Source organism: Microcaecilia unicolor, chromosome 6, assembly GCF_901765095.1.
Source record: "Microcaecilia unicolor chromosome 6, aMicUni1.1, whole genome shotgun sequence".
Classification (NCBI taxonomy): domain Eukaryota; kingdom Metazoa; phylum Chordata; class Amphibia; order Gymnophiona; family Siphonopidae; genus Microcaecilia; species Microcaecilia unicolor.
The window spans coordinates 207,644,476-207,668,652 of NC_044036.1; the positions used below are offsets into that span (position 1 = coordinate 207,644,476).

The 24,177-nt window shown below is 42.0% G+C and overlaps 1 protein-coding gene across 1 annotated transcript in view; it reads left to right on the plus strand.

The window, feature by feature from the left end:
• LMX1A (LIM homeobox transcription factor 1 alpha) overlaps nt 1–24,177 on the plus strand; it is a 210,231-nt gene that overhangs the window by 131,186 nt on the left and 54,868 nt on the right. Inside the window, exon 3 of the mRNA XM_030206581.1 lies at nt 13,572–13,804. Within this exon, the coding sequence (XP_030062441.1) occupies nt 13,572–13,804 (233 nt within the window). The remainder of the gene's footprint in view (nt 1–13,571; nt 13,805–24,177) is intronic.

Sequence of the window (24,177 nt, forward strand, 5' to 3'; positions counted from 1 at the left end):
TGTTTTTTAAAATCATTTTCATCAGAGCAAATTCTGCTATAGCGAATAAATTGAGAAAAAAGGGAGACTGTCAAGTAATGCTTTAGGGTGACAATTCCTGTAGTCAAGAAATGTGTTCCTTTCAGTCTTCTTCCAGAACACTGTTGTAGAAAATGCACCAAAGTCTTTCCTAACCACCACATCCAGATAGAAAATAGAGCAAGTATCAAAGTGTAAGGTAAACTTCATTTTCATATGAATGCCATTCAGATACTCCACAAAGGATGATAACCCCTGTTCATCACCTTCTCATAGCAGGAAGATATCCTTAATAAAACAAACCCAAAATTTGTTCTTGTTAATATCCTCTGCTGGGTATACAAAATGCTCTTCAAAATGGCTCATAAACAAATTAGCCACAGAGGGTGCCATCGTGGCCCCCATGGTTGCCCTGGAAACTTGTTGAAACAGCTGGTTACTGTACTGAAAACAATTTTTCTTCATGGCCAAAGCTGCTAACTGCTGGATGAAAGATGTAGGAACATCTGGTGCAGGTCTCTGATCTAAGAAATCCTTTAAAACATCCAATGCCTCTGTCTGGGGGATGACAGTGTACAACGACACTACATCCAATGTCACCAAAATGCAGTATCCAATATCACAGTTCACTTTTTATTTATTTATTTATTACATTTGTATCCTACATTTCCCCACCTTTTGCAGGCTCAAAGTGGCTTACACATAACCGTTAACGGCGTTACCAATTACGGTCTGAACAAATACATGGTATGAATGAATACAAAGTGATATTGTGGTATAATGAGGTACTTGTATGATAGGAACAGTTGGGGGGAGCTTAGAGAGAGAAATGGGGAAGAAAAGTCAAGTAATGTCCATTACGGGGTTTGGTTATATTGTGTCACAAGTGACCAGGTATTTTTATGTTGGGTTGGTGGGGTATGCTCTTCTGAACAGGTCTGTCTTTAGTGCTTTCCGGAAATTTAGGTGGTCGAGCGTAGTTTTTACTGCTTTTGGCAATGTGTTCCATAGTTGTACGCTTAGGTAGGAAAAGCTGGTTGCGTAAGTGGATTTGTATTTGAGTCCTTTGCTGCTTGGGTAGTGGAGGTTTAGGTATGATCGTGCAGATTTCGTAGTGTTTCTGGTTGGCAGGTCGATGAGGTCTGTCATGTATCCCAGTGCCTCGCCGTAAATAATTTTATGAAAAGCCGTGCAGATTTTGAAAGTGAAGCGTTCTTTGATTGGTAGCCAATGCAGTTTTTCTCTGAGTGGTTTGGCGCTGTCAAAACGTGTTTTTCTAAATATAAGCCTGACTGCTGTGTTTTGGCCAGTCTGGAGTTTCTTTATGATTTGATGCTTGCATCCCGCATAGATTACATTGCAGTAACCTGTGTGGCTTAGTACCATGGACTGTAGCAGGTTACGAAATATTTCCCTCGGGAAGAATGGTTTTACGCGTTTGAGTTTCCACATTGAGAAAAACATTTTCTTTATGGTGGATTTCTCTTGGGTCTCTAGTGATAGGTTGCGGTCGATTGTTACTCTGAGAATTTTCAGGCTGTCTGAGACTAGGAGGGTGTATCCTGGGGTGTTAATATTTGTGGGTTGGTATGTATTGTACCGGGATGAGATGATGAGACAGTGTGTTTTTTCTGTATTGAGTTTTAGTTGGAATGCATTTGCCCATGAGTTCATGATGTTTAAGCTTAGCTTGATTTTGTTGGTGATTTCCGCCAGATCATGTTTGTATGGGATGTATAATGTAACGTCATCAGCGTAGATAAATAGGTTGAGGCCTTCTGTTAGACACTGCATAAAATCCATTGAAACTCTGATGTAGGACCATCCAGCTGTTATTAGTGTATGCCCATTAACCCATGAGCCCGTACCACTACCTATTTTGTAGGTGGTAAGAGCTCATGCACTAATCACATGCTAATCAGTTAGCACACAGCAATATAACTGATTAGCACAGAACACACCTACTCTCCATCCCAAGACTCATCCCAGTGCTAAAAAAATAAAATCAATTTTTTTGCATGTGGGAAGCGCACACCAATGACAAAAATTACCACAAAATACCTGAGCTTACCTTGCAGTAAGGCCCTTTTTGCTGCAGAAAGCTTACCGCTGCTTAGTATAAGAACCCCATAGATTGTAAGCTCTCTGGGGACAGAAAAATACGTGGAGGGGCATAATCGAACAGGGTGCCCAAGATTTCATGAGGGCGTCCTCGCAGGATGGCCCTGCGAAGAGGCAGGTAAACCCATATTATCGAAACAAGATGGGCGTCCATCTTTCGTTTCGATAATACGGTCAGGAACGTCCAAATCTCAACATTTAGGTCGACCTTAGAGATGGTCAACCTAAATGTTGAGATGTTCGACCTTAGAGATGGTCGTCCCCGGTTTTCAGCCATAATGGAAACTGAGGACGCCCATCTCAAAAACGACCAAATCCAAGCCCTTTGGTCGTGGGAGGAGCCAGAATTCATAGTGCACTGGTCCCCGTGACATGCCAGGACACCAACTGGGCAACTGCAGTGGACTTCACAAATTGCTCCCAGGTGCTGAGCCCCCCAAACCCCCCCCCCCCAAACCCCACTCCCCATGACTGTACACCACTATTATAGCCCTAAGGGGTGAGGGGGCACCTACATGTGGGTACAGTCGGTTGCGGGTGGGTTTTGGAGGGCTCACATTCAGAGGCATAGGAAGGGGGGCGGTGGGGCGGTCTGCCCCGGGTGCACACTGCTGGGGGGTGTCGGCTCCGCTGGTTCCCTGCTCTTTCTGCCCCGGAACAGGTTACTTCCTGTTCCGGGGCAGAGAGAGCAGGGAACCAGCGGAGCCGACGCAGCTCCCAGCAACATGCAGTCGGGGCGGTTCGGCCCTCCCGCCCATCCCTCGCCATTTTCCCTCGTAAGTACGCGCTCCGGGGGGTGCGCTCTGGAGGGGGGAGGGTGCGCTCTGGAGGGGGGTGGGTGCGCCGTGCTGCACCCAGGGGGGGTGCACAGCGGCGACCCGCCCCAGGTGTCAGCTGCCCTTGCTACTGTACTGCTCACAAGTGTAACAGGTAGGGGGGGATGGGCCTGGGTCCGCCTCCCTGAAGTGCACTGCAACCACTAAAACTGCTCCAGGGACCTGCATACTGCTGTTATGGAGCTGGGTATGACATTTGAGGCTGGCATAGAGGCTGGCAAAAAAAGTTTTTTTTAGGGTGGGAGGGGTTTGGTGACCACTGAGGTAGTAAGGGGAACGTATGCTTTGTAGCGCTATAGAAATGCTAAATAGTAGTAGTAGTCATCCCCGATTCCCTCCGGTGGTCATCTAGTCATTTCGGGCACCTTTTTGAGGCTTGGTCGCAAGAATAAATGGACCAAGTAAAGTCAGCCAAGTGCTCGTCAGCGACACCCTTCTTTTTTCTATTATTGGCCGAGGACGCCCTTTTCTTAAGCATGCCACAGTCCCGCCTCCGCTACCCTGCCGACACACCCCCATGAAACTTGGACGTCCCTGCGACGGAAAACAGTTGAGGACACCCACCACAAACCCACTGTACCCACATGTAGGTGCCCCCCTTCACCCCTTAGGGCTATGGTAGTAGTTTACAGTTGTGGGGAGTGGGTTTTGGGGGGGGGCTCAGCACACAAGGTAAGGGAGCTATGCACCTGGGAGCAATTTATGAAGTCCAATGCAGTGCCCCATCAGACCAGGGTGATTAGGAATATCATTAATAAGCACTGGCTGATATTATCTGTTCACGGCTTTGACTAAGCACCCTTATTTGCCTACACCAGGGATCGAAACCTGGGAGAAATTTTTTCATTTGCTAATTGTACCTATCGTAACATAACTACACATGATGAAAACGGTCATAGGGTTGTGTTTGATGCGCGTATTGCCAGTAAGCTTGGCACACCACGATGGTAAACAATCCTAAAACTGGTACTGTAAACCCTTTTTTCTTAAAAGCTCCACGGATTGCAACTCCTCCCAAGTTGTCTACGGGATTATTTGCCCGTGCGCCAAGTGGTACATCGGGCATACTAACAAACGGGTGAAACAAAGGATTGGGGAACATTTAAGCAATTTAAGGAACCATAAACGTGAGGCACCTCTTGTGGATCACTGGGCACAAACCCATCACACAGCCCAGGATTTAAAATTTGTAGTGCTCATTCAGATTGTTTGCCCCAAGGTGGTGACGTACCTCGTATTCTGTCGAAAAGGGAACAAGAACTTATTTTTAGATGGAATACAGTGGCCCCTAGTGGCCTGAACAGGGAAATAGATTGGCAATCTCTACTTCAAAATTCCAACCCCAGATATACTGCTAACTCTTTAGACAATCTAATAACTACAATAGCAGTGATTATTGTGTGAATGAGGGAAAAGTCTCAACTGCTACAGCTATATTCACACATCGGTGTTAATTTTATAGCATGTAGAAAAAGTCATCACCGACTGAAAAACCCTCAAACATTTATTTTTTATTCCTATACTTTTTTATTGAAAAATTTTTTATATAAAAAAATGTCCTCTAAATTGAATGACTGTGCTGTCTAAGTGAAACTAAAAATACATTGTTCACTTATTAGAAAAAAGTAAAGCCATTCACTTATCTTGTCATATTCTTTTTGCAATTCTACGCCTGTTTCATCTCTGTACTGTGCCGGTTCCTACGGTCCCGTTTTGAATATCTTCATCAGGGAACCCGCTCACACCAAGGTTTCCACGCCAGGCATGCTTTGCTGAATTAAAACACACGCAATATCAGTCATATCATAATAGCAAACTTGAAATATGACTGTTCCTCATTCACACAGCATGTCTTCCTACCGTCATTGTTATTATCAATGTTCTACAAGATTATCAGCATCCTCACCTGATTCTGAAGGGGAATTTGAAACAAAATTGTCCAATCAAAGAAGAGTACGTCACTCAGATACTACGTCGATCGGCTAATCCCCCTGAAAATCTACTGACAGCTGTAGACAATCTGTTAAAGAGACAGTGCACGCTGCATGTTGTAAGGCTCAGAAGAGCATAAAAATGAATTACTGACATAAACAAAAGTTCACGAAAATTCTTACAAAAATGCTCCCCATTGTAGAGATGAATTCAAGCCCATAGGTTCTAACGACATCAGTCTGTGGATCCATCTTTGCTCTGCTTGTAGTAACAATTTACTGCAATCTCCACCCCGAATGTGTTGCTGCACTTGATCTATCACTAGACATTTAAAATGTCCAAAATTGTGATTAAATGCTACTTCAACATTTCCTGCGCTTGCGAGTCAGCTGATAGCCTATAAAAACACTGTGCATGTGTGGGCGTTATTTTGCAGGATTTAACCCTGATGGGAGTTTGTTCCTCCCTATGATCTGCCGAACTGTGAATAACAATTGGAAAGCTTTGAAAGTACTTATTTGAATGGTCTAGATTTTACTTTATATGATAAGGGCTTCGACTGATTTTGCATAGAATTTTTGGGACTGTTTATTTTTTTGGTTTATTTTTGTTTTTTGTAGATTAGTTCCCCTGAGGACGCCATTCTTGGCGAAACATGGCCCATGTAGGGAGCTATGAACATTGAACAATAGACACTGAGTGTTGAAAGCGCAGTTTTATGAGTCATGTATAGAAGGGGTGATTTTGAGATTTAAAAGTATTACATTGACCTGTACGGGGACTCGCACCACTTCCTGAGTTGAAACATCCATGAGAACATCAAGAAGATCATAATCCCATCCCCTCCACTCAAGCTAAGTAGTATTTTATTTTTTGCTAAGATTGATATCATTTTTGAATTCAAATTAATAGGGAGTGGAGGCAGGGTGTGCAATGATGGTGGTATGGTGAGGTTACACATCTTGAGTCTTCGGGTCTCTTGTAATACACCAAAAAAAACTGAGCACAATTCATTATTACAAATATTTAACTTTGTGGATTTTGTTTTTTGTTGTTTTTTTGTTTTTCAGTTTTGATTTGTATTGACTTGGTTTCTGACAAATAGTTTATAGTTAAACTTTAATGCCAAGAAGTGCAGAGTGATGCACTTGGGGTGTAGAAACCCAAAAGAGAGATACCGGATAGAAAGGGAGAAATTAGTAAACTCGACTCAGGAGAGAGACCTTGGGGTGATGGTGTCCGAGGGTCTGAAGGTAAAGAAGCAATGCAACAAGGCGGCGACCACGGCCAGAAGGATGCTAGGCTGCATAAAGAGGGGTATAACCAGCAGAAGAAAGGAGGTGTTGATGCCCTTCTACAAGTCATTGGTGAGGCCCCACTTGGAGTATTGTGTTCAGTTTTGGAGGCCATATCTTGCTAAAGATGTAAAAAGACTGGAAGCGGTGCAAAGAAAAGCTACAAAAATGGTACTGGATTTGCATTGCAAACCGTACGAGGAGAGACTTGCCGACTGAACATGTATACCTTGGAGGAAAGAAGAAACAGGGGTGACATGATACAGACGTTCAAATATTCGAAAGGTATTAATCCACAAACAAACCTTTTCCAGAAACGGGAAGGCGGTAGAATTAGAGGTCATGAATTGAGGTTGAAGGGGGGCAGACTCAGGAGTAATGTCAGGAAGTATTTTTCACGGAGACGGTGTTGGATACATGGAATGCCCTCCTGTGGGAGGTGGTGGAGATGAAAAAGGTAATGGAATTTAAACATGCATGGGATAAACACAAAGGAATCCTGTTTAGAAGGAATGGATCCATGGAATCTTAGCAGAGATTGGGTGGCAACACTAGTAATTGGAAAGCAAAACCATTGCTGGGCAGACTTCTACAGTCTGTGCCATGATTCATGACTGAATAGATATGGATGAGCTGGAGTGTAAATTTTAAGGGGTGTCGATGTTAGCTTCAGAACGTTTAGTACAAGAACAGTGCTGGGCAGACTTCTACGGTCTGTGCCCTGAAAATGGCAAGGACAAATCAAACTCAGGTACACATATAAAGTATCGCATACCATGTAAAATGAGTTTATTTTGTTGGGCAGACTGGATGGACTGTACAGGTCTTTATCTGCCATCATTTACTATGTTACTATGATGTGCTGAAGCGTTCTTCTGTAAGTTTCAAATCATTACACGCTACCCACTCACTAAAAAAGATTATTTTTTTGGTTGAGATACTTGTCTGGGGCTAAGAGTGGCCATGTCTCTGCTACTTAGTTAATGCCTCTATATTATAGCATGCTTAATGTTTAGCGCACGATTAAAGCATGAGCCCTTACTGCCTATAAAATGTGTAACCTAAGTACTCACACAGTAATTTTTGATGGCCGCGCACTAGTGGTGACATTAGCACATAGCCATTAATTGAAAACATAAAAAAATGTACTGCATCAGCGTTGAAAATATCCTTAGCAGTGGGATAAACCCACATAAGGGCACACTAAGGTCATCCTCTGCCACATCTTAGTAAAAGGACCCCTGGAGTAATTAACATAACTGGAACAATGCATTCTGCAAGCTGAAGGTGCTCTTGAATCAAGAATGTTAATTTTTTGAGAGAACAGTGTAAATTCAAATTTGCTCTTTTGTGAAAGGTATAAGGAAGAGCAACTTTTATAGGACAAGGTAATAACAAACAGGGAGTAGCATCATAGCCTTCTACTCCCAATGCTCCAATCCATTTCTGGAAGGTCACCTATATGAAGTGTATGGTGCTTTAACAGTCTATGATTTCTCCACTGAAACTGGAAGCATTTCAGGGTACTTGAAAGATTTGAACTTGTGCCCATAGAACTCAGTATTGATCAACCTTTCTCTCTCCACCACAAGAACAATAAAATATATATATATATATATATATATATATATATATATATATATATATATATAGGAGTGTTACATATATATATATATATATATATATATATATATATATATATATATATATATATATATATAGTAGTGTTACTGAAATCTACTGGATTTGTTGGGGACAGTTTCAAAAATTGACTCCAACCACACTGTAAAATAAAATATATTGGATGAGTCAGAGGAATGCAGCACACTGGCTGAGTCTTACATGATCAGTTTAAGAACATCAAAATTGTAACACTGGATCAGACCAAAGGTCCTTAGGATACTAGCCTGCTTATAATCGAACGAGAAAAACGCCCAAGTTCTGACCTAAATCGGGAGATGGACATTTATCTCACAAAAACGAATAACGCGGTATAATCGAAAGCCGAATTTGGACGTTTTCAACTGCACTCCATTGCAGAAGCGTACAAAGTTGACGGGGGCGTGTCGGAGGCGTGGTGAAGGTGAGACTGGGGCATGGTTATCACCCAAACAGAGATGGGCGCCTTTCGCCAATAATGGAAAAAAAGTATGCATTTGTAGCTAGAATTTAGGGCACTTTTCCTGGACCCTGTTTTTTCACGAATAAGGCCCCAAAAAGTGCCCTAAATGACCAGATTACCCCCAGAGGGAATCGGGGATGACCTCCCCTGACTCCCCCAGTGGTCACTAACCCCCTCCCACCACAAAAAATGATGTTTCACAACTTTTTATTTTCACCCTCAAATGTCATACCCACCTCCCTGGCAGCAGTATGCAGGTCCCTGGAGCAGTTGATAGGGGGTGCAGTGGACTTCAGGCAGGTGGACCCAGGCCCATCCCTCCCTACCTGTTACAATTGTGCTGCTTAATGCTTAGTCGCCCAACCCCCCCAAACCCACTGTACCCACATGTAGGTGCCCCCCTTCACCCCTTAGGGCTATAGTAATGGTGTAGACTTGTGGGCAGTGGGTTTTGAGGGGGATTTGGGGGGCTCAACACACAAGGGAAGGGTGCTATGCACCTGGGAGCTCTTTTACCTTTTTTTTTGTCTTTGTAAAAGTGCTCCCTAGGGTGCCCGGTTGGTGTCCTGGCATGTGAGGGGGACCAGTGCACTACGAATCCTGGCCCCTCCCACAAACAAATGCCTTGGATTTATTTGTTTTTGAGCTGGGCGCTATCATTTTCCATTATCACTGAAAAACAAAAACGCCCAGCTCACAAATTGTCAAATAAAACATGGGTGTCTATTTTTTGCGAAAATACGGTTCGGTCCGCCCCTTCACGGACCCGTTCTCGGAGATAAACGCCCATGGAGATAGACGTTTTCGTTCGATTATGCCCCTCTAGGTGGGAAGGACCTTTGGTCTGATCCAGTGTTAGTTGTGATCTGGATTAGCCACTGTTGGAAACAGGATACTGTTTCCAACATTGGCTAATCCAGATCACAAGTACCTGGTGGAATAAAAAAAAAAGTAGCTACTTACCCCCAAGAATAAGCATGAGCGTAATAATGGTTTATGGACTTCTCCAGGAATTTGTCCAAACATTTTTTAAACCTACTTATGCTAACAGCTTTTACCACATACTCTGGCAATCAGAATGTGGTAAAAGCACAGAGCTTAACTATTTATTGCCTGAAAAAATATTTTCTCCAATTTATCCTAAATATACTACTTAATAACTTCATGGCATGTCCCTTAGTATTCAATAGTGCATGCATGTGCACTCTATTTGTGTATGCACAATGGTTCTTGAATGCACACATTATTGGGAAACAGTGGGGCCCTTTTACTAAAGGGTTGGCGTGTGGATAAGAGCTTGCTATGCGGCAGCCTGAAACTACCACTGGCCCACCACAGCTGCTAGCGGTAGTTCTGCCTCAAATGAGTGCCATTTCTGGTGGTATATAAATTTTTTCCATAATTAGTAGTGAGAACTAACCTGGTGGTAATCAGCACTGCCGGTTACCACCGGGTTACCGCAGGAGCCCTTATCGCCACCTCAGTGGGTGGCGGTAAGTGCTCTCCCGCGCATGACCATGCTGTAAATGCAATTTTACCGGATGGTGATGTCAATTTTTGGCCTTTGTTACCCACTGCAGTAAAAATGGCCCTGGTGCATGGCAAAAATGGCCACCGTCGCTACCGCAGGGCCCTTTTTACCGCAGCTTGGTAAAAGGGCCCCAGTGTGCATTATTAAGAACACACAAGGGACCAACTTATTTAAATGGCACATAAAAAATCAGGGCTGAAAAAACTGCATTTAGAATTATTCTATAAACCTTGCCTAAAGTTAGGCATGGTTTATAGAATATGCATAGTGCCTGTCCCCACAACTAAAATTTAGGCACAACCATTTACACCAGCTAAAACTTGGTGTAAATGCCATGCCTAACTTAGGCACATATCGGGCGTATTCCATAACAGTATGTGCAATTTTTTAGGAATGCCCACAACCCATCTATGCCCCTCCCATATACACACCCCCTTTTGTGAGACACACATTAGAATTTATGTGCACCACTTTACAGAATATGCTTAGGAAGTTGTGCATGTAAATTCTAATTAGTGCCGATAATTGCTTTGTTAGTGGCCAATTATTGGTGCTGATTAGCTTGTTAAGCAATTGAGTTGCTTGCACAAATCAGCTACGTGCACTGATTTGTGCATGCACCTTTAGTCGCTGTTTCTAGAATCTGGGGAAATGTACTTATTTAGTCAAAAATCAATGAGGTGTGAGGGACAAAAATTTACAAAGCATAATCAAAAACACCTTACTCAATGGACCTTTTACAAAGGCACGCTAGAGTTTTTAGTGTGTGCTAAAAATAAGCATGTTGTAAACACTAGAGGTGCCCATATATTCCTATGGGCTTCTCTAGCATTTAGCAAGCACTAATCATTAGCGCACAGTAAAAATGCTACCACACCTTTATAAAAGACCCCCTCAGAAAAGAAATGAAAATAGAATCTACCAAAAATGGAGGGATAAAGCCTCAGAGTAATAATAGAGCACTCAAATGTGCTTCCCCGATTCAGTCATCAACAGAAAAAAACCCGTCAAAGGTCATTGATACCGTGTGCAATACAACTAAATACAATCAGTTCAAAAATGTGCTTAAAGTGGCCAATAAAGCTCAAGTTTTTACATTTGTCTGCACACAGTAGCTGCAGAGTATTTGCAGGGAGTTCAGGTAAGCTGTCTCATAGTTATTGCTGCTGGTATCCCAAGGTCCAAGCTGCTAGGGCCTTCTTTCACGGACGCTGCTTCAGGGCAAAAAAAAATGGACCATTCGGAACGCTGCACTATAGGTTCAATGTCCTCTGTTACCTCATTTGACGGAGGAGTTTTCTGAATTGGAGAAGTACATTTCAGTGCTCCATTATTACTCTGAGTCTTTTTCCTCTGTTTTGATAGATTCTGTTTTCATTCCTTTTCTAAGGGGGGTCTTTAACTAAGCTGCAATAGCATTTTTAGTGCATGCTAAATACTGGAGACGTCCATATATTCCTATGAATTAAATCCTTTGATTGTCATACATTAGTAGAGTAGGCACCAAACCCCTATAGATGTCAATTCATATGTAATAAATATGATGTTGTACTGGTTATAATGCTGTACTGGTTCTGATTAATTTTCCTGGGATCATCAGAATGCATTGCATCAACACTGTTTGTGTACCTTCATACAGCAGCAGTGTGCAAATTGTCATCGATCCACAACTTTCCTATAAATTTCACTTTGTTTAAAAACTTTCTTATGCTCAAAATATTTTAACTCAGAATCTGAATGTTACTTAACTGGCAGCACAGCTTTCAATATAGAGAGAACCTCTGCTGACATGGCCAGGTTTCGAATCTTTGTCAGGGAAGAGGTTCACTACAGAAAAACATAGCCAGTTAGAGACAACAACTTTGCAATCTGTATTTCTTCTGTAAAACCTATTAATATAAAAGCCCCTCTGATACCTATTAACTTACAATTTTAACTGCAACATCGTTCTCTCAGAAAGGAAAATGGCCGCAGCATTTTTGTAAGACGCTCGTGGTTAAATACACATCAGTTGACTGTGAAAGGACCCATTCTGATAGACTGTCTAGTTAAAATCTAGTCAGCCAATGAGATCAATGACCACCACTCTAGCTCAGAGTTTAACCCCGTGGGGTGAAGAATATTCAAAGAAAAGATCCACCGTTGTTCTTTATAATTCAGCAATTGTTCAGAATTTGGATCAGATGAGTTCAAAAACATACTCCTTTGGAAACATGTTTTAGATGATATTTTTTTCATCTGGAATGGATCCTTGCAAGCACTCACAGCATTCATTAGTCTGAATTCTTTACAACCTAATTTGAAATTCACATCGCATTCTCATGAACTAGATTTGGAATTTCTGGATGTTTGGGTTTAAGCCTGTAAAATTGCCTTTATATGATCTTGAAGTGCATTTCTCTAGTTTGGCCAGCAGGTAGTGCATGTTTTATGTTAAAGCTGTTATAGAAAAGTGCATGCCCTCTTTTAGTTTCACTTAGTGAAGAAATGAATCTACAGTATTGTGAGCAGTATACTTTTAAAAATTTGTTGACTGGGCTCTGAGTGGCCTGGAGTTTGACATTACCCAGCAGTTGTTGCTGGCTGTTGCTTCAGTTTCAGCATGGAGAGAGAGAGAGAGAGAGAGATCTTTGCTGAAGCCCTGTAAAAAAAACAGTTATATTTGATAACTGGTGAACAGATATATGCCCTGATCTTCCCAGGTACTTTCCAGGAAGTAAGCAAATGTTCAGTTACTGTTATAATTGATTCATATTTCAGTATTGTTTGCTGATTGCACATTTTTTGTTCATTGTTCAGTTTTTAAAGACAATAAATAATTGTTTATTGCATCTGCCTGTCTGGACTGATAACGAATCCTGGTAGTTTGTGTGGTGAGTCTATGAGTACTTTCTGGGAACTGTGGGACCACTGGGAATGTGGATCCAGTAACCTAGAAATCACTGGGGATAATTTGAGAGCAGGAGTCTCACCCAGAGGCGGTTATGACCCAGTCGGTGGGAGGAGGGTGCTAGTGTAGAGCAAGAGCAGCAGGTGCAGGCAGACCTGAGCTATGCTGGGGATAGACCCTCTAAGTGGCCTCAGGGTAACCCCAGGTGGGTGGCTAGGTGTTTCGAGACAGGCACAGAGGGGCATACTCTATAATAGTGCATGTATATTTGGAATGCCCATGAAACACCCTTGCTGCCTTACTGAAACACTATAAAACAACCACACCACCATCTCTGGTTTATATAGGGTTAAGCAGAACCAGTGTAGCCATCCCAGAAGGGGATGCTATAGCAATAGTTTACACATTCTCACTGTACTAAGGTGGAATGGTTCAACTGCTAGGGGCAGACTGGCCTAGTTATAGACCCAAAGGGATCTTGACACTAGCAATCAGCAGACTAAAAACAAATCATAAAAAAATATATTTTCATGCAGCACATAATTAAATTGTGGGATTTTTTTGCTGTAGTCAAGGCAACTAAAACAGCAGGCTCGAAAGAGATTTGGACAAGTTCCTGGAGGAAAAATCCAAAAATGAACAGCCAGGAAGACTTGAGAAAGCCATTGCTTATCGTTTGAAATGAACAATGATCTACATTTTGGAATCTGCTGGATATTCATGATTCAAAATGGCCACTGTCAGAGATAGGATGTTGGGCTCTGTGGGATTTGGCCTAACTCAACATGGCTCATCTTATTGTCTTATGTTCTTCTTTTTGCCCTAGGTTGTTTGCTGTGAAGTGTAGTGGCTGCTTTGCAGTCATTGCCCCTAAGGAGTTTGTGATGCGTGCACAGAAGAGTGTTTATCATCTGACCTGCTTCTCCTGCTGTGTGTGTGAAAGACAGCTACAGAAGGGTGATGAGTTTGTACTCAAGGAGGATCAGCTGCTCTGCAGATATGACTATGAAAAAGAACGAGAACTTCTGAGCCTTGTCAGCCCCACAGCTTCTGACTCGGGTAAATTCAAATTACAATGGCCTTTCCTTATAATAGATTAGCTCAGGAGGGGCCAAGAAATTATTATATAAGGCATTGTAATTGTTATGACACGAGGGGTTAGGGGTGGGGGATTGATTTTCAAATTATCCACATTGCTGAAAAGTTCCAATTTTGAAAAGATATTTACAACGTATTATTGTGTGGGTGTTCTTTGAAAAGAAATAATCCACATGTATTTGAAAATGCAGTCTATGTGAGTTATTTTCCTCCCTTGACTATAATGTTATAAAGAGAGATCTCTGTATTTCCAAGTGTACATCAGACAGAATATGCTAGATACCAGGTCAGGACCAGTAGGTGGAGGAGGCGGGGCTTCCACCTTCTACTCCAGCTTCAATAAGGGAAATGAAGCAAGCTCAAAAACATTTTAATTTAGTGACAAAAAGTTCCAGCCTGGTCACCTGGCTTGACCAGGTGGAAAATCACAACTACTTGACTGGCTATAAAACCCATGCTAGGATGGACTAGAATTGGTATCATAAAGTAAACCAACAGCAGTCATAACCCTGTTATGTTCTAAGCCACCAAAAAAAAAACCCTGAATGCTATATGGGCATCAGTGACTGACCTTGCACACAATAGATACATTCATAGATAAGTCAAGCCCTGCAAAAATATATTAAAACTAAATATTTTTAATGAAGGATTCTTTTCAGTGTTCTAGTCTACTCCCAAGACTTTCATAGACCCTCAAGAGGGACCTGAAATGGCAATATGCTTGATTCTGTTCAAAATTTAAACTCTTGGTCATACAGTAGTGCTCAACCCCTCCTCCCCCAGCCAGTCTGGGTTTCAGGATATCTCAAATGAATATACATTATCAACTATCACAAATATAGGGTTCAATGTATTTCAATATAAATATATATAACTGTAATCATAACTATACATAATGATTTCCATTATATAAAAACTATGTTAAGCTGTGGAAAGATTATATATAATTAATATTTTTGGACTATAAAAAAGGTAAAAACAATGGAAATCATAATGTATAGTTATGATTAGTGTTATACAAATGAATATACATGAGATATATACATATGCTGCTTCCAATGCATGCAAGTATACTTCATGCTTATTCATTAGGGATATCCTGAAAACCCCTTGAGGACTGTGTTATATAACATCTGGTAATCAGCATTAATGCCACAAAGCCCTCAATTCACTGTCCTGCAATTTAAGCATGCTAATAAAGAGAAAACAGCTAAAATTGGATTGAATAATTGTGTCAGTGTTACCATATACAATAGTGTGTTTAGACAGTTTTCTCCAATATTGCACATATATAAACTTGTTAGCATAATGATCCTTCAAATTTCAATAAAATGTCTCCATGCTATGTAGATTTTTGTTTCACAAATATGTTGTCCTTCAATATAAAAAAGCAGAACACATTTGCATAATTAGAGCAAACTTACCGTAAAAACAGATCTGCCATAAACTATTTCCAACAATAATATTATATATTTTTTCCAAGTACTCTTTTGGATATATTAGATATTTAGCCAGAAATTCCTTCTGTACTTAACAAATCCTTACTTTAGAAAAGAGAATTTAACTACGTCTATTCCTTATTAACTCATTGCCCTATAAAATATTTTGTAAAAATTAGGACTAAATTATATGGGCTAGGCAAGGAAACTTTTAAGAAATCTGACCATGCTGATTATGAACTTAAAAACAAATGGAATGGTCTGGTGGAGACGATGTGAAATTTACATCTATATATTGCTGTTTTTCCCCTGTGGCCAAATTTCAAAGAGCCTTTAGAAATGTAAGAGGGTGTGTGAGAAAACAGAACCTAAAGCTCATTTTATGAGAAACTTCAGATAAAAAGCAGAGCTGTGGTCCCCATATGCTGCCGTTAATCTCCAAAGCCCTTCCTTTAATTATACCCTGATCTTAGTTCCAGTGTCCAATCCTAAGTAAACACAACACTCTCAAAGAGAAGTATCATTTCCAATTAAGAGCGCTAGCTTTTCTTCTCTCTCTAATTCCCCCAAAGCAAAGAATTGATTCATTTTAAAATCATGCAATAGAATCGTAGATTCTTCAGTCCCAACAAGGTCTCAAACACATACACACATATTGTTATTTGATGTACATTCATTTATATCTGTTCGATAATCAGAGGGCTTCGGTTACAGAACTTCTCTGTGTTGCTGAGCAGGTTCTGATGAGATGCTGGTGACAGCTTTTCTCTTTCTTCAGTTGTTTTCACCTGAAAAGTAAGCCATATGTTCAGCTACTATCTATAGGTTTGGGGATGTTTTTGTTAATCTGACCAAGTTACGGACAGATTCACCCCTAGAGTTTTGGGCTTCCCAGAGGCAGATAGGGGGTGATTCTATATAATAGGCTCTAACATTTGCACGCCAATTACATAAATGTTTAGAATAAGAGACATATATCCACATATGTGTGCACATACACTGTATATGCCAAATTTCTGCTTAAGTGCTATTCTGTAAATACACTCGTATCTTTCACAGTGCATATTTTATAATGGGCACACACGTAGGAGATGCATGGATGAGGCATGGGCAGGACTCACACTTTTTTTCCAATTTAACTTTTATAGACTTGTATATAAACAAACAAGGAAGACATTTGTACAAACATTCAACTAGGACAGAAAAAAGCAATAAGAAAATATATAAAGATAATAAATTCTTACCAAGTCCAATCCAATAATTCAGTTTACTGTTTGGAGAATCCAAAAATAGAATTGGAAAGAATTAATTAAAGAATTAATAAGCAGTAACACCACAACCTCAGCTTACTAAGGGGCTCGTTTTCAAAAGAGAAAAACATCCAAAAAGTGTTATAAATCATCATTTGGATGGATTTGTTCTCAAAATGTCTAAAATTGGTATTTTCAAAATTTGTTTTGCAGATGTCTATCTATGCATTTCATCTGCCGTGCATCCCAATCACAAGGGAGTGTGTCGGGGATGTTGGATTAGAGCATGCCTAACACTTGGATGTTTTATAGCCAAAATGGAACAAAACCAAATAAGGTCAAAATCTTCAACATTTTGATCCAGACCTCTTTTTCTAACAAATAAGACATAAAAATGTGCCCTAAATGACCACTGGAGGAAATCATGTGAATAACGATAGTGCTCACCAGCCTATATAACAGCCTCAAATACTATAGCCAGGTCCATTAGAGCAGCAGGTAGGTCCTTGGAGTAGTATAGTGGTAGGTGAAGTGCACTGTAGACAGGTGGACCCAGACCCATATCTCCCCCTACCTACATAAGTAATGCCACACTGGGAAAAGACCAAGGGTCCATCGAGCCCAGCATCCTGTCCACGACAGCGGCCAGTCTAGGCCAAGGGCACCTGGCAAGCTTCCCAAATGTACAAACATTCTATACATGTTATTCCCGGAATTGTGGATTTTTCCCGTCCATTTAGTAGCGGTTTATGAACTTGTCCTTTAGGAAACCGTCTAACCCCCTTTTAAACTCTGCCAAGCTAACCGCCTTCACCACGTTCTCCGGCAACGAATTCCAGAGTTTAATTACGCGTTGGGTGAAGAAAAACGTTCTCCGATTTATTTTAAATTTACTACTGTTTCATCGCATGCCCCCTAGTCCTAGTATTTTGGAAAGCGTGAACAGACGCGTCACATCCACCTGTTCCACTCCACTCATTATTTTATATACCTCTATCATGTCTCCCCTCAGCTGTCTCTTCTCCAAGCTGAAAAGCCCTAGCCTCCTTAGTCTTTCTTCATAGGGAAGTCGTCCCATCCCCGCTATCATTTTCATCGCCCTTCGCTGCACCTTTTCCAATTCCATTATATCTTTCTTGAGATGTGGCGACCAGAATTGAACACAATACTCAAGGTGCGGTCGCACCATGGAGCAATATAACGGCATTATAACATTCTCACATCTGTTTTCCATACCTTTCCTGATAATACCCAACATTCCATTCGCTTTCCGAGCTGCAGCAGCACCCTGAGCAGAAGGTTTCAGTGGTGGAAACTGTGAGCCCTTCAAAACTCACTAGAAACCCACTGTACTTACATATAGGTGCCCCTTCACTTATAAGGGCTATTGTGGTGGTGTACTGTTGGGAGTAGTCAGTTTTGGGGGGGGCTCAGCAGACAAGTTAAGGGAGTAACAGTGGGGTGTACCTGGGAGCATTTATCTGAAGTCCACTGCAGTGCCCTCTAGGGTGCCCAATTGCTCTCTTGGGATGTCTAGAAACCTATGGAACTTTGGAAGGCCACGTGCTTTATTTATTTATTTATTAATTTATTTTATTTATTTATTTATTTTTACATTTGTACCCCGCACTTTCCCACACAATGCAGGCTCAATGCGGCTTACATAGTAATTCGAAATACAAAGTCCTATAACAGACATTTCAAAACGGTAGTGAAACATTATGAAGTTGAGCTTGAATAATGTATGATAAGTTGAATAATGTATGATTAGGATAAAATAGGGTAGACAGGATAGGATAATATAAGTTTGGGGAAAAGGGGTAAGGAAAGATAAAATAAAGGGGAGATGGAGAAGAGAAGGATGGGATGCGTAGAGGGGGAATGGGGAGGAGGGATAAGTAAAACCAATGATGAGGTCGGCATCTAAGTCAGAACAGAATTGGGAATGGAGGTTGGTAAGATTAGGTTGGGACATTGGAGTAGGCTTGCTTAAAGAGGTGAGCTTTCAACATTTTTCTAAAGGGCAAGTAGTCGTTAATTAATCGTATAGGTCTTGATAGAGCATTCCAAAGCTGGCTGCCCAAAAAGGAGAAACTGGATGCATAGTAGGTCTTGTATTTAATTCCTCTGCAATTGGGAAGGTGTAGGTTCAGATAAATTTGTGAAGAAATAGATCTATTTCTGGCAGGGAGGTCGATCAAATCACTCATGTAGCCGGGGGATTCACCGTGTATGATCTTGTGGGTTATTGTGTTGATCTTGAAATGTATTCTTTCTTTGATGGGGAGCCAGTGAAGCTTCGCTCAAAGAGGTGATGCACTTTCGAATTTTGATTTGCCAAAAATAAGTCTGGCTGCTGTGTTTTGGGCAGTCTGGAATCTTTTCAGTATTTGGGTTTTGCATCCTAAAAAAAACACTATTGCAGTAGTCAGCGTGGGTGATAACAGTGGACTGTATCAGGTTCCGGAAAGTGTTGAATGGGAGATAAGGCTTCACTCGTTTCAATATCCACATCGTATTAAACATTTTCTTCGTGATGAATTTGGCATGGTTATCAAAAGATAAATGGCTGTCTATTGTTACTCCAAGTATCTTTAAGTTGTTGGATATGGAGAGTTTGACATCAGGGGTGTTGAGAGTAGTCGGGAGGTAAAGGGAGTATTGGGAAGAGAGAACCAGGCACTGTGTTTTTTTCTTTATTCAGTTTCATTTTAAAAGCATTAGCCCAGGAGGTTAGAGTAGTAATGGCAGTATTGATTTTGTCGTGGATTTCAGATAGATTGGATTTAAAGGGGATATATATGGTGACGTCGTCGGCGTATATGAAGGGATTTAGGCCATGTTTGGTTAGTAGTCTGGCCAAGGGGATCATCATAAGGTTGAAAAGTATTGGGGAGAGTGGAGATCCCTGTGGTAGTCCACATTCTGATGACCATGGGGGATGATAGATTTGCAGTGCCTTCGACTTAATAGGATCCAGTGGTAATGAAGTTATTAATCCAGTTGATAATGTTTCCACCGATCCCAAGTTTGCCCAATAGTTTGGTTAGGATGGAATGGTCAACCATGTCAAAAGCGCTGGATAGGTCAAATTGTAAGAGGATGATGTTGTATCCATTTGCTATTTCAAGTCTAAATTTAGATATTAAGGTTAGAAGAACCGTTTCAGTGCTGTGGGCAGGACGGAAGCCTGACTGGGACTCGTGAAGGATGGAGAATTTTTGGATATATTCATTAAGTTGCGAGGTTACTCTGTTTTCCAAAAGTTTGGTGATTAGAGGTATGGATGCAATTGGACGGTAATTGGTAATGTCATTCACAGTTTTTTTTAAATGAGCCCCCAGGTGTCCCTAAATAATACTGTCAAGTACTAAACATGATGTAAATAGGAGCAACAAACACAGTTTGAAATGTCTATATGCGAATGCCAGGAGCCTAAGAAATAAGATGGGAGAGTTAGAATATATTGCACTAAATGAAAAATTAGATATAATAGGCATCTCTGAGACCTGGTGGAAGGAGGCTAACCAGTGGGACACTGTCATGCTGGGGTACAAATTATATCGTAGTGATAGGGTGGATCGAATTGATGGAGGGGTAGCATTGTATATTAACGAGAGCCTTGAATCAAATAGATAGAAAATTCTGCAGAAAACAAAACACTTCTTGGAATCACTGTGGATTGAAATTCCATGTGTAAAGGGGAAAAGGATAATGATAGGAGTGTACTACTGTCCGCCTCGCCAGGATGAACAGACGGATGCAGAAATATTAAAGGAAATTAGGGACGTAAACAAACTGGGCAACACAATAATAATGGAAGATTTCAATTAACCCGATATTGACTGGGTAAATGTAACATCGGGACACGCAAGAAAGGCTAAAGCGGCTAGGGCTCTTCAGCTTGGAGAAAAGGCGGCTGAGGGGAGATATGATAGAGGTCTATAAAAAAAGTCCATAGACCGTTATTAAATGGACTTGGGGAAAATCCACTATTTCTGGGATAAGCAGTATAAAATGTTTTGTACATTTTTGGGATCTTGCCGAGTATTTGTGACCTGGATTGGCCACTGTTGGAAACAGGATGCTGGGCTCAATGGACCTTTGGTCTTTCCCAGTATGGCAATACTTATGTACTTATATAGTAGTGTTTCGGTGCTGTGGTTGGATCGAAATCCTGATTGTGATTCATGTAGTATTGAAAATTTGTTTAAGTAGTAGGTAAGTTGCTTGGTTACCATACTTTGCATTAGTTTTACTGCCAGAGGGATGAATGCTACCGGGCTTTAATTGGTTATGTCATTTGCTCTTTTCTTTAGATCTTTGGGTATTGGGGTAAGTAATATATTTCCTTTATCCTTAGGGAAGAGTCCATGCTGTAGCATGTAATTTAGGTATGACGTGAGGTCTGTTATGAAACGTTGAGGGGCAGATTTTATTAGGTTGTTGGGGCATATGTCCAGATTGCAGTGGGATTTGGTGAGCCTGTTGATTGCTTGGGTGACGATTTTGTCGGTCAGTGGATCGAAGTTTGTCCAGATTCAGTCTGATGGGTATTCATAGGTAGTGTTTGGAGTCTGTTTGTGCTATCCATTCGTTCTTGTAGTTCTGTTGCCAGAATGTTACAGGGTCAATTTGGCCTCTCGTGGTATAGGTTGTGTGTTCTGGTTTGTGGTATGAGCTGTCCATTTTGTGTCTGTTAATATTAGGTTTAGGTCTGAGGATAATTTGTGTGTGAGGAGGTCGAGTGTGTGTCCTTTAATATGGGTTGCCTGCATATTAGGCCAGTTGAAGTCCCAAAGTTGGAGGAAATCCTTGCATTCACGTGCATTGTTTGCATTAGGGTTTTCTAGGTGTAGGTTTATGTCCCCTATTATAATAGAACCAACACGGGCCATGTTTTGGCACACAACCACGCCTGCCTCAGGGGTCTAGCAAAATAAAAATACAACTACACAATAACTATAAAATTATATAAAATAATATACAGGTGACATATAAATCAAACACATACATTTACTTAAAATAAAATCATTCATATGATCGTTCTTTATGTGAACAGAATGTGTTTGTGACTGAATAAATGAATAAGAGAAAAAGTCCATGCAGATCAGACCATGTGTGTATGTGAAGTGGATGACTTAAAAACCGTATAAGATATGACTTCCGGTTGGGGAATGAAGCGGTGAGACGGAAGATCGCACTGCTCCGGGACTTGGAATAAACGGCACTCGCAAACAGCGTCCGAACTCCGTAAAAATATACGGAAGGCACTGGGAGAGAAGCGCCCCCAAAAAGCCCCGCAAAGGAACGGCGAAAGACGCTGGATGGCGGCAAAATCAGGGAGGAAAGAACCCAAAGAGAGAGCGAAGCCCGTGGAAGCTAAGATGGCGGACAAAAGCGCGCCAGACTCACCGTCGCCGAGCTCCCTGTGGGCAGCTGAAATCACCGAAGAAGTAAAACTGGCGGTGGAGCAAACGGTGGGGCACAAGTTGCAGCTCATCCTAGACAAACTAGACGGGATGGAAGAACGGCATGCAGCATTGGTAACGGATATGCGCGAGGCACAGCAGCGCTTGGGGCAAGCGGAAGATGAAATCCGGAAATTAACGGAGGTGCAACCCAGGCATGAATCCCGGTTATCGGAATTAGAATCGAGGTTGGAGGACCTAGAAAATCGTTCTAGGAGGAATAACCTGCGGCTGGTAGGACTGCCAGAAGCCCTGCCTGAAAAAAACCTTGGCGCCTTTTTGGAAAGATGGCTGCCGGAAGCGCTAGAGGAACCAGGTCTGGAGGGCAGGCTGAAAATTGAACGGGCCCACAGGTTAGGGCCACGAAGAGATACCGCAGACAGACCAAGGGTGGCTATATTGAAGATCCTAAACTACTCCCATAAAGTTGAAATCCTGCAGAAGCTGAGAACCGGGAAGCAGCTGGAGTACCAAGGCAGGAAAATTCTGTGCTTTCAGGATTACTCCCTAAAAGTATCAGCAGCCAGAAAGGAGTTTGCTCCTCTTTGCTCCAAACTGTTTGGGCTAAAATATAAGTTCAGCTTGTTATATCCGGCTCGGCTGAAGGTGATCAGCAATGGGCAAGTACTCTACTTTGACTCCTTTAGAGCGGCGAAGGAACACGTGGATAAGCTGACCATGGACACAACTGGAATACATGGGCAAAACAACGGTTGAGGCCTGGTGGAATTACAGAATTGACGCACTACAAGAAGCTTTGTTGGTGGGAGGAGAGGTGCCGGAGTGGAGATTTCGTTTGGATGTTGTACCCGTTGGTGCAGACTGGGCATGCGGATATAATATATACGTTGTTGAGCTAATGAAAGAGCAAGGTCAAGTGACCAGGACAAGAAGAGGGGTTATACCCTCGCAGACATTATGAGAAGTCCCAAGCCCTGAGAGGGAAGTTCGAATGCCAATTGGCATGGAAGGGGTAATGTATGAGGGGAGGGAGAGGAAGGGGAGGGGTGAGGGAAGTCTGGGGGGGATGGGTGGGCGGGGGGAGGGGTGGGAGGGCAGGGGGAGGGAGACGGAGGGGGGGAGGGGGGAGGCAGGGGTACGAATGTGGATGCAAGATGTGAGAATGTGGAGAGAAGGAATAGTTGGCTTCCAATATAGGAAAGTTGTAGAACGAGATTGGGGAGTACACCTGGGGGGTGGAGGCTGGGACGCCCTCTGGGGGAGTGAGTTGCAGGAACAACGGACCAGAGAGTGGGATATGGAGGGGGGATGCCAGTGTTAAACATCGTAACATGGAATGTAGGAGGTATACATTCCCCCATCAAGAGATATAAAATTTTAAAGGCACTCAATGATCAGAAAACAGCAGTAGCCCTCCTTCAGGAGACCCATCTATCTAAAACGGAGCATGAGAAATTGAAGCGCTGGTGGGTGGGTGAAATTGTGGAGTCACCAGCGGTAGATGGAAAAGGGGGGGTGATTATCTTGTTCCGGAAGGGAATCCAAGTGCAAATTAAAAAAACAATTAGGGATAAAAGGGGAAGGTTTGTATTGGTGTCGGTGGAATTGGACAGACACCCTCTGCTGTTATGCAACATTTATGCACCTAATAAATTTGAGAAGCAGTTCTATAAGCAACTTATCTGCAGGATGCGGGACATGGGTGAAGGGCCAGTGGTAATGGGAGGGGACTTTAATGAGGTTATGGACCCCAAGATGGACCGATCACACCCAACAGCACAGGAGCTGTCTAGAACTTTGCGAGGACTTGGGATGTTAGGGGAGGCATTGGACGTGGTGGACGTTTGGAGAACTTTACATCCGCTAGAGCAGGACTTCACGCATCTCTCACGTGCACACGCTACGCTTTCCCGCATTGATTATATACTAGTAGGCAGGGATATCTTTACTCGGGTAACGGCGGCTACAATAGGTCCCATAGCGGTCTCTGACCATGCATGGGTCTCTATGGGATTACATTTGGATAGGGAGGGGAGGGGAGAATTCCTATGGCGTTTTCCCGCATATCTTTATAGAGATAGTCAGTTTATGCAGCACCTGAAGACATGTTGGGCTAACTTTCAAGGGGATAATGCGGGACATAGGGACGATCCAGTACTATTCTGGGAGACAGCTAAGGCGGTTCTCAGGGGAGAGACCATAGCATACGTGAG